The following is a 10,923-nucleotide window of genomic DNA, read 5'->3' as shown; positions in this document are numbered from 1 at the left end:
TACCAAAAGGATACACTAACATATTACAATTACTGAACTACAAAGTTTGACTGTCTTCCGTCGGAAGTCTGAACGTTTGTTCGGAAGTTTGACTCGGAAGTCCGAACAAACCTTCGGACTTCCGAATGGAACCAATATTTTGGTTATGTATACTGGCTTCCATTCGAAAGTCCGAAGTTTTGTTCGGAAAACTTTGGACTTCCGACAGAAGCCAGTAGAATAGGGATAATTCCAAAGATTTTTATTTTCAAATTGAGTAAAAATTCGAAGGATAATAGGGATATACATTATGATCTTAGTGTCATGCAGGCAACCATAAATTGAAACTTGATTTTGATGTTTTAGAATAAAAAAATGCAAAGAAAATGGATTTATCTTGAAAATGGGGAAAACAACAAAATTCAGTTTTAAGCTCAAAATTCATTTTGTAACAATGCTTCGATAAGTTTATCATGAATAAACCCTAATGATTACCAAACCCTGTTGTAAATGGCAACCTTCAAAACCCTTCCATGGAGTTTTCCACGTTAGAAAAGTCTTGAGGAAGAAGAAGGTGGTATGTGAGAAGGGAATAAGTGCATAGGAATAGATGCAAAAAGGTGGAGAGAAAAAAGAGGTAGGAGGGGTATATTTGTCCTAAAAGCCATCTTCTCTCACCTGGCAACACTTTTTTTATAAATTTCAAATCAATACCCATTATTCACAATTTAGACAAAACTTTGCATTTGTTTTATAATTTTCCCAATTTTTTATAAGATGTAGATGCCGTATGGCTTTTTGAGCAAGAAATAAAATCACATTGAGTGCTGCACGTTGGAGGCCGAGTTTAGTTTCCTCCAATTAACTCACTGGAGGCCTGAGTTTCCTCGAATTAGCTCACTTTCTTCTGTCTTTTGCCTCTCCATCTATCAATATTCTTCTTTATTTTCTATCTGGGCGTTCTATCAAAGCATCACACCGAGAATTCCATTTCTATTCATTTCTACAGATTCCAAAAAGAAACTCTAATCTTTGACTAGAAGAACACCCAAAACCCGCTCTAACTCAAATAGATCAAGAACAACACTGATATCTCGATGTACACAGGGTTAGCATCTTGGAAGCTTTAATGATTCTGCCATTCAAAAAAAAAAAGCATCTTCGAAGCTTGTTCGATTTTTTTCTTCCTTGAATAATCCAGTATTTCTATCATTCATTTTCTCTAACTTGCTGAAAAACCAATCTTTGTTGTAAAAAAATACCGTCTAGATTTTCTGAAGAACCAATTCTTGTATTTTGATGGAGCTTCAGAGCAGTTTAAGTCTCTTTTTAGGGTTTTTAATCTTAGCCATAAAAAACTAACGTTTAAGTCTCGTTTTTAGGGTTTTTAAAAGTCTCTTTTTAAGGGTTTTCAATCTTCCAGTCTTTCATCCGGGTTTTTAAAAGTATCTTTTATAGGGTTTTTAAGAGTCTCTTTTGAAGGGTTTTAACTCTTCTAGTCTTTCCTCCGATTTAGGATTTTTAAAAGTCTCCTAATTAGGGTTTTAAGAGTCTATTTCTAAGTGGTTTTTAATCTTCCAGTCTTTCCTCCATATGCAATGTTCCTTCAAACCCTTAAACGCCTCCCCTTCTTACACCAATCCCTCCTCTTCCTCAGACCAGTCACAACCCTCTCTTCTCCTCTTCTCACAAACCAACACCAAAACCAAGAGCAACAAAAAGACCCTTATTCTCTCATGAAAGAAGACCCAATTCAGGTCTGTTCTGATCTTTGGGTCAAAGCTTTCTCTGCCCCCCAATCTCCCAAACCACACTTCTCCAACCTCACTGGTTTCCTCAAGAAATTCGATTTGTGGGTATTGGCCTACCAAAGATCCTGCGCCCACGAGACCGGTTCTTTCCCCCCAAAAAACGCCATTCAATTGCCAGTCCTCCAAAACCTCCTGTCCCTCCAAAACGCCGTCTTAGATGGCCAATTCATATGGGGCATGAAGACCCATCTCTTTGTTCGCTCTCCCAACGACAGACCCATCACTAAATTGATCTCCAAACGAAAGCTTCAATCCATCTTAGACTCTGATAAGCCTTGTTTCCAAGACCGTGTCGTTCAAGAGGTATTGCTTTTGATTTTGGAACCCATCTTTGAGTCCCGATTTTCCCCCAAGTCTCATGCTTTTCGCCCTGGACGGAATGCCCACACTGTAATTCGAACAATTCGGAGTAATTTTGCTGGGTATCTTTGGTTCTTGAAGGGGGACTTGAGTGGCATTTTTGAGAATTTTGATACGGATGTGTCGATGGGTTGTTTGGAGAAAGGGGTCAAGGATAAGAAAGTTTTGCATTTGATCAAATTGGCCCTTAGAACTCCAGTTAGAACTCCAGTTAGAGATCGATTAATGTGGGATGGCGACCACAAAGACGAACTTAAGAGAAAGAGGATGAAGAAGAAGAAGAAGAAAGGAAGTAGGAAGAAGATATTAAACTATAACGAACCGAAACCCGATCCTTATTGGCTGAGAACTTTCTTTGACTTTGCTCCCGATGAAGCCGCAAATGTCCCTAGCTATGGTCATTGTGGGATTCTTAGTCCATTGCTTGCCAATGTATGCCTCAATGAATTGGATGGTTTGATGGAAGAGAAGATAATTAAGTTCTTTCGGCCATCTAAGCTTGATTCGATATGGAAAGATACGATTAGTGATGGGTGTCACAATCCTGCTTGGCCCGAGTTTGTTCCATCTAGTGGGAGAGAGAAAACGAGAAAAATGGATTACATTAGATATGGGGGCCATATCTTGATTGGCATTCGAGGGCCTAGAGAGGATGCAGTTGAAATGAGGCAGCATCTTATTGAATTTTGTGATAGCATATATGGGTTAAGATTGGACAATTCGAAGATACAGATTGAACACATCAGCAGGGGGATTCAGTTCTTAGATCACATAATTTGTCGACGAGTGATTCGTCCTACACTTCGTTATACAGCTACGGGTGGGAAAATTGTAAGCGAGCGAGGTGTTGGTACATTGCTTTCAGTTACTGCAAGTTTACAACAATGTATTCGCCAATTCAGGAGGCTTAGTTTCGTTAAGGGTGACAGAGATCCAGAGCCATTGCCTTGCACTCCAATGCTCTATTCAGGTCAAGCTCATACAAATTCTCAGATGAATAAGTTTCTTGAGACCATGGCTGATTGGTATAGATATGCAGATAACCGCAAGAAAGTGGTCGGGTTTTGTGCCTATGTGATACGGAGCTCTCTGGCCAAGCTCTATGCTGCGAGGTATAGACTTAAGTCTCGTGCCAAGGTGTACAAGATTGCCTCACGAGATCTCAGCCATCCGTTGAGAGATAATAGTAGGAATGGGGCACCAGAGTATTCTGATCTGTTGAGAATGGGACTTGTTGATGCCATCGACGGTGTTCAGTTCTCTCACATGTCTTTGATTCCATCATGCGATTACACCCCATTTCCCAGGAACTGGGTACCGGATCATGAGCGAGTGTTGCGTGAATATATTAGGTTACAAGACCCAAAATTCTTCTGTGAATTGCATAAATCAGTAAAGCAACAGGGTTTGACTTTACCTCAGGACGACATATCAAGGATTGTGTGGGACTATAAGGTTCATGGGGTCCAGGGCAGTCAATCCCATGACAATATTAAGCTACTTGAAGGTGTCAACAAGTACGATAGTGAAAAAAGAATTTCTGATAATAGATGAGTTATTTGGAGTTCATCTCTATTCTAGTATCATTTCGCTATTGTTGTAATCATCTTCTGAAGAAATCATTGCATGGATCCTTGAGGTAGAACACTAGACATTTGCTCATCAAAAGTAGTTGAACAAGCATGCAGTGTTGTGCTATCTAAAGTACGAAGGTAAAAGCTTCTTGGTATGTTCAATTGTTAATACATTCTCCCTGAATTTGTTTGTAGCTAAATTTTTTTTTTTGAATGGTATTGTTTGTAGCTAAATTGAATATTAATGTTTGTAACACTAGGCTTAACTTTCAGTAAGCAATATTAAACTTTATTGCTCCATCATCAATGTAATTATCAAATATTCTCCTAACTGAATTGTTGATGTGAAAATGTTCTTTTCAATATCCTTACTTGAGTGAAGATATTTTGTAGATTTGTTCTGCATCTGAAATCTCCAAGTATGTGCTTGCATAGCCAGAGTTTGTCAGCATCACATGATTTCATTAATGATTATGGATTTTTCTACTAAAATAATGTCTGAAGACAGTACTGACTACTGAGAACTATTCGAACTTCTATAATTCAGCTCCTCTCTCACTGGCAGTGGCTCTCTCAAGCACAATGTTGTGCGGTGCGTGTTTGATGCTCTTAAAAACTTTTATGACACATCATATATTGCAAAGTAGAGCTTATTGAACCACAACTTCAGGGAAGTGCTGGAGATGGGGATCAACCATACTGATCATGAGGATTGCATGGACTGCTTGTGGTGTAGGCTAGGGAAGAGAAAGAGAAGAAAGAAGAGGAGAAGAGAGGAAGAGTAGAGGAAGAAGATGGGGAAGGAGGAAGAAGAAGTCTGGTTGAGAAATTCTCAGTCAATTTTGTTTCATCAAAAACTAGCAATCTCTAATACTGAGGGCAATTGAAATAGCATGGAAATAAAATAACATGGAAAATAAAAGCCCTAATAACTAAAACATGGAAATAAAAATCCTAAAAACTAAATAATATGGAAATAAATCCCTAAAGAGTCCTAATGGGAAAATATGCCAATTATTGGACCTACAATCCTCATAATTATGTTTATCATGCTTTGCTTGCCAGTAGCATCAAAATGGTTGTGTAGGATGTAATAGATGAAACTTTATACCATTGTTGATGACTGGTGATTTAGCATGTCTACACTTAATATAGAGTCCCCATGCATTCAGCTTTGAATGTTCTTGTGAAAGGTATTGCCAATGACGGAGAAGTTAAGACCGTGATGGAAGTTGCTGCCAAATTTTGTGGTCTTTGGAGAAGACCACCAAGGATTTTCCAATGACCATCTCTTGCTGAAAAACTGGTAATAGTAGTAAAATTCATGGCACAGACATGCTAAATGCAGAGTCATAATGGATATACAGGCAAACAGAGGTGAAGAGGCATTTGTCATGCATGGCATGACTATAATGGGGTTAGGCCATTGAGTTGGAGAGAGTTCTTAAGTCTTGATGCTACCATTGTAGAATTTCTAGATACGTCTATGAAAACGGTTATTGATGAAATTGTTTGTTTCTGAAGCAGGAACATGGATAGAAAGGCACCTCTCTGAAAGGATTACTGAGAAAGGACAGGTTGATTTATTTGAAACTAATATACATGTTTTGTGTGGTCTTCTTTGTTTATAACTTTATATCATCTAAATGGGGAAGAATTCTGAAGTCCAAACAACCAGAGATTGGAGATCTTCTATTATACTCAGAGGGCCTCTTTTTATATACAGTTCTGTTTTTCACAACTGCTCACCACATCCATCTCCTGACAGATTTAGTAGTACTTCACCAAGTTTCTAGGCTACAGTTTGGGTTTAATTACTTCAGCACAATTTCAGGTGGTGTGAAGCAATGAAGGTTTGGAGATTGAGTGTTCTTAAAGTGGAAGGACTAGTTCCTATCAACACTAGGTATGGGGTGATCTTTCGGAATACTGTGATGTTCATGTTAGTATTCCTTTAAGCTAATTCTATTTTTATTTCTTAAGTTGTTATGTTTGTTTGAAAATTGTTTCACTGCTGACCAATGTACCATGTTGTACCTGGACTTCAAACGGTTTAGCTTTAACCATGTTAATGGTCCCACATTATTGGTTGATAGACCAATGATTTGAATGATTATTTCTTTATCTCATAAGAATCCTAAATTGATTTATAGCAATTGGACAGATTTTGTATATAATATTCAGATAAATCTTGCATGTTATTATTTCTTTCTCTGACAAGAAACCTAAATTGGTTTTTAGCAATTCGACAGATGGTCTATGTGATAATCAGATAAATCTTTCTGGCCTGTTTCTTTTTCTAAATCTGAAAGTCATGTTGGTCATCCTCTAACTTTACTTTAGGCGTAATTTCTTGATTCTTGTTTCTTGGACCTGGTATTAATTGTTCTACAAGTCTTACTAAGCATTAGACTTGACAACTTTGCACATCATGTTAAGAAAATACTGATACTCTTTATTCCTGGATTTTATGCTAGCAAATGCTCAGGTTACTTTTTCAACTGATTACCTTTATAAGAGCATATGACATATGCTCTTATTACTTTAAAGCAAATTTAATGTGGTCAAGAAATTTAAATTCCCGGCATTTCATTTACTTATCTTGTTGAACCTCTTATTACTTCAATTTCTAGCCAAGGCGGTGCTCCTCCTTTGAAATTATATGATTACTAGGTGCTTCAGATCTTAATTATTGAGCTATTTCTGATTTTGACAACTCCTGCTCTCTCTTCTAGTCAGTTCTGGTAACTAAGTTGGGAATTTGGTCATAATCATATTTTCCACACCTTATTTGGCCCTGTTTGTTTTCGATTTTGAGAACCAATTGTGAGTCCAAAACTGATTATTGGACTCAAAATTCAATAATCGGTTCTCAAAATCCAAAACAAACAGGGCTTTGGGGATGATCTTTCTAATTAGTTGTTGTGATGGGCAGTGAGGAGAGAGTTAACTAAGATTGTTTTACATGCAGGACCTCTTCTTGGGTAATGAAGGTTTGAACCCGTAGCCTCAGGCCTTGTATCACGAGGTGAGCATCACCCTACTTGGTTTTTTTTATGTGAACTTAAACCCCTCTTCTATGCGTTAGAGAAGAGTAGTAAATGAAACCTGGAAGGGTGAAGAATATTTAACAGGTCTGGAATTATATACTTGGTTTCTTGAGAGATCTAAAGTTTATTGATACTTGGAGAGATTTATAGTGGTTTCTTGAGTACTCCAATGATTCTTTGTAGAGAGAAGTTTAAACTCATCTAGAGAGTCTAACGTTCTAGGATGATCTTTTGACTTTTAGATGATTGTCATGTGACACAATCTGAACCATTGTTATAAAGTAGGGAACCTAAATATAGAGAAAAGCTCCTTGTTAACAAACCCCCTCTGAATGTTGTAACTTCAAAGGCCACGTTTGCAACCATGAATTTATTTTCCATGGGATATTAGCTGACCTAATGGTGAGGAAGGGTAGAAGAGGGATTGAGTGAGGAGAGGTGAGAAAAGGCTGGAAAACAAGGATAAAAAAACTCCACTAAAAGAATGCAATGCATCTTTTCCATTTTTCGTACGTGCGGAATTTTAATGTGCGGACTTCTCCATGTCGTCCATGACTCTTTGGGGATTGGACTTTAATGTGCGGACACTTGGGACTTTCGGGACTCTGGTGGGGACATTTTAGAGTCAGGCGGGCAAGATTTAAGAAAGATAAGGGGGAAACCACAACAAATCCCTTTCTTCCTTTCCTTTTTCAAGATCAAGCTTTAAGATCTCATTTTCTTCTTGGTAAATCCTCCGCCCAGAAAACACTTATCCGGAGAGAGGAAAATGAGAAGGAGAACCATAAAACTTTTCTCGGAAACCCTAAAAAATGGAAAACCTGCAGAGAGAGAGAGAGAGAGAGAGAGAGAGAGAGAGAGGGAGAGGGAGGAACATACCTGTTCTTTTTTCTTGTACATTAGGGTTCGCTCCTTTTTGCAGAGATGAGGGTTCCGAGAGGCTTGCGTAAAAAACGCAAGGACTTTTTAAAGTTTCACCTCGGTGAGGTGAACATTAGAAGTGAGTTTTTTTCACGTAACTTGTGACTTTAAGTACGAGCGTGGGTGAAAGTTCTTATTTTTCGGAACTTCCTACTAACAGTGCATTTCAGAGATCTCGAAAAAAAGGCACCTACGACTAACGGCGGATTCGAAATCCGCCAAAGGTCTCAAAAATGCGTCACGACTAAACCCCCTCTTACCCTCTCCTAACTCATGCCCTCTCAGGTCTCTCCTCCCACCAAACTCCTCTCTCACCACTTGGAAAAACTAATATTCTATGGGAAAATAAATTCCATGATTTCCCAACATTGCCCAGTGTTATAGGAGTTAGGTTTGGGTTGGAAAGATTGTCAGGAGACTTCAGGAAATCTTGTACAAGATGTGGTTTAAGAGATGTATAATAAGGAAATCCGGTACAAGATGTGTGTTTGTTAATCCGGTGCATCTCACCCTAGATGAGCCATAGCTCAACGCCTCAACCTATAAAATGATCATAGCCATTCTGGTGATCATCCCTGACAGATCATTTGCAGAGCATCTTTGGTCAGTGGGCTTGATTGCTTGAATCATCCAACTTGGTTCTATTTGTTTTTTTGTTTTTGTACGGGCCACACCATAGGATGATCCAAATAGTCTATTTGATGGGCCACAATGTAAACAGGTTGTGCCCAACCAATCATTTCCTTAGGATGATCCTAGCCCTCTGATCTATAGAGGAAATACATATTATGGAAACCTTATAGGTTAGAGGGCTAGGATCATCCAATGGAAATGGTTTAAGTTATGGCCCATCAAATGGGCGGTTTGGATCATCCTATGCTGCGGCGCCCGTAAGGCATGCTTTCTAAATTCAAAGCCTAAATGGAGGCCTAGGATCATCCAATGGAGGTGTCTGCATTAGATCGGATTTATTGCTGCCCTTCGGATCAACGAATCTGATCGCCTGCATCTCTGTGTTAAGAGTTAGGGTTAAAAAAATGAACGGTTTTGATCACTAGATATTATTTTAAAAATTTACCCCTATATTAAGGGTATTTTAGTCTTTTCAGTGGGCTAGATTTGGCCTCTTATCTTCTCCTTTCAATTCTTATTATTTGGAACGTGTCCTCAAACTATGAGTCCCACTTTTCGAGATAAAGATTTCGTGGGCATCGAATAATCATCACGTGATGCCCCAATTAATCTCTCATCTCTCCTCCAGCTGTCAGATGCCATCAAATATCAGCCGTCCGATGTAATCCATATGCAGGGAAAGGTTGCTTTCTTCTTTCCCATTTTCTCGCCATCATTTTTTGCGTCACAGAAGATATTTTCCTAATGAAAATTCATATCATTCTCCTTTCCTTAATTAAAGTTTAAACCTTCGAGCCAGGGATATTTTTGTCATTTCCACTGAAGTAAAGAAGAAAAAACAAAAGTTTAAAACGTGATCCAAATAATCTGACACCCCCTCTAGTTTTTTGGGATAATTACATTTACACCCCTTCTAGTTTATGAGACATCCACTTCCACACCTATAGTTTAAAACGAGACAAATACACCCTGTAGTTTCAATTTGTTTAAGGTTTGCCCCATCAGCTGAAGGTTCGTCCATAGATTGAAGGGTTAGGATGATCCGATGGAGCTGATTTCTTTGGGCACACCCTATCTATGTCAGGACCCATCAAATGAACGCTTTGGATCATCCAAACAATGTGGGCCTACATTATTTGGATGATTTTTTGGTAGTGTTTGGATTCGGATATGGGCCCACATTATGTGGATGATCCAAAGCGTTCATTTGATGGGTCCTGACACAGATATGGTGTGCCCAAAAAATCAGCTCCATCGGATCATTCTAACCCTTTAATTTATAGACGAACCTTCATGGGGCAAACCTTAAACAAATTGAAACTACTATAGGGGTGGAAATGGATGTGTCAGAAACTAGAGGAGGGTGTAAATGTAATTATGCAACTAATAGTCCCATATTTTTCAAAGGGTGATGATATTTTCACCCCCATATTTGCACACCCCTTATAAACGTGATTTGACATAAAGTTACCCACTTTTTACGTCAAATCAGGTTAAAAGGGGTGTGCACGTAATGCAGGGGTGAAAATATCATCTCCCTTTTCAAAAAGTACCGTTGGGATCATATTATAGAAATGATTTTTTTGGGCACAATCTATTTACATTGTGGCCCATCACATGGACGGTTTGGATCATCCCATAGTTTTAATCAACGAAATAAATAAGAAGCAACACTTTTCTTACTTTTAAGTTTTATTCAATAAAACAAGACAAAAGAGATACAACCCACTGAAAAAAAAAAAAAAAAAAGGTACCCACTACATGTAAATGCCTAGCAAATACCCCAAAAGTTAATCCAGATTTACCGTCTTGCCATTCTCCCCCAATCTCTTATTTCTTATCTTCTTCCTCATCAAGTTCAAACGCCGAAACAGGAAAGCTTCGACCAAGACCGGTCGAAGACTTAAACGTGATCTTCCCAGAAGCAGGATCATCAGTATAAATATCAGATACCGTGACCCAGATCAAAAGCTCCTTGCTCTTGACACCTGTCAGTTTCTTCATCCGACGGTTCTCGACGAACGCAGTAACCTCAGGGGCGTAGGATACCAATTTTCTTATCTTGGGAAAAAGGTGGTCCCGCTTTTTCATCTGCCGAAGCCAGACGAATCCAGCCGTCCGATTGTAGCCCACTTCGACTATGTCATCTAAGGGTAAAAGACCCTTTGGAAGGTTCAGTTCTTCGAGTACTTGTAATGATTTTTGCTTGCAGAGGGTGTCTCCTTTGTAGATTTCTGCGTTCTCACGGTAATTTTCAATATGTTGAGACCCCATTTTTCTTCCCCCGTTTTGAGGTTGGAAGGAGAGAGACGGGATAAGAAATAAATATAAAGCGTTAGAAGAATGCGGTACGTTGAATTGGGAAGGAGTGTTGGTGTTATATAGGTGTTTGGTTTATAGAATGCCCTTGTTGTTTTGTAGAATTACGAGATTAGGATAAGAGCAGGGTTTGGTGGTGAAAGTACTTAAATGCCCTTGTTCTTTAGAAGAATCTCGATTCGTTGCCTATGCTTTTAGTGGTAAATTTACATAATTACCCTCATAATAGGTTGAAATTATGATAAGAATAGATATCCACGTGAGAGTTTTTATAGG

The 10,923-nt window shown here is 38.6% G+C and overlaps 2 protein-coding genes across 11 annotated transcripts; one reads left to right on the top strand and one right to left on the bottom strand.

The window, feature by feature from the left end:
• Positions 1-845: 845 nt before the first annotated feature.
• Positions 846-6,929, top strand: NMAT1 (Intron maturase, type II family protein). Of its 10 annotated transcripts, none has more exons than XM_077394897.1 (4): positions 846-3,862; positions 5,252-5,301; positions 5,559-5,630; positions 6,696-6,929. In XM_077394897.1, exon 1 carries the CDS (start codon positions 1,578-1,580, stop codon positions 3,702-3,704), a length of 2,127 nt encoding a protein of 708 aa, XP_077251012.1. In that variant the 5' UTR covers positions 846-1,577; the 3' UTR covers positions 3,705-3,862; positions 5,252-5,301; positions 5,559-5,630; positions 6,696-6,929. The 10 variants fall into 10 exon arrangements, with proteins under 10 accessions (XP_077251012.1, XP_077251010.1, XP_077251009.1 ...); XM_077394895.1 differs by having other exon boundaries at positions 846-3,876; XM_077394894.1 differs by having other exon boundaries at positions 846-3,876; positions 5,249-5,301.
• A 3,229-nt stretch (positions 6,930-10,158) lies between these two features.
• Positions 10,159-10,602, bottom strand: LOC143891316 (uncharacterized). The gene has a single exon (XM_077395916.1). It carries the CDS (start codon positions 10,600-10,602, stop codon positions 10,159-10,161), a length of 444 nt encoding a protein of 147 aa, XP_077252031.1.
• Between the last annotated feature and the right edge of the window lie 321 nt (positions 10,603-10,923).

The sequence above is a fragment of the Tasmannia lanceolata genome, unplaced genomic scaffold, assembly GCF_043159265.1.
Source record: "Tasmannia lanceolata isolate RefF3 unplaced genomic scaffold, GAP_Taslan_0.1 ptg000013l, whole genome shotgun sequence".
Taxonomy (NCBI): domain Eukaryota; kingdom Viridiplantae; phylum Streptophyta; class Magnoliopsida; order Canellales; family Winteraceae; genus Tasmannia; species Tasmannia lanceolata.
The sequence above is the reverse complement of the archived record's forward strand: the minus strand, read 5'-3'. Positions and strand labels throughout refer to the sequence as shown.

Bases quoted from the DNA above. Each gene is read 5' to 3' on its own strand.
- LOC143891316 (XM_077395916.1), bottom strand. From the start codon at position 10,602: ATGGGGTCTCAACATATTGAAAATTACCGTGAGAACGCAGAAATCTAC.
- NMAT1 (XM_077394898.1), top strand. From the start codon at position 1,578: ATGTTCCTTCAAACCCTTAAACGCCTCCCCTTCTTACACCAATCCCTC.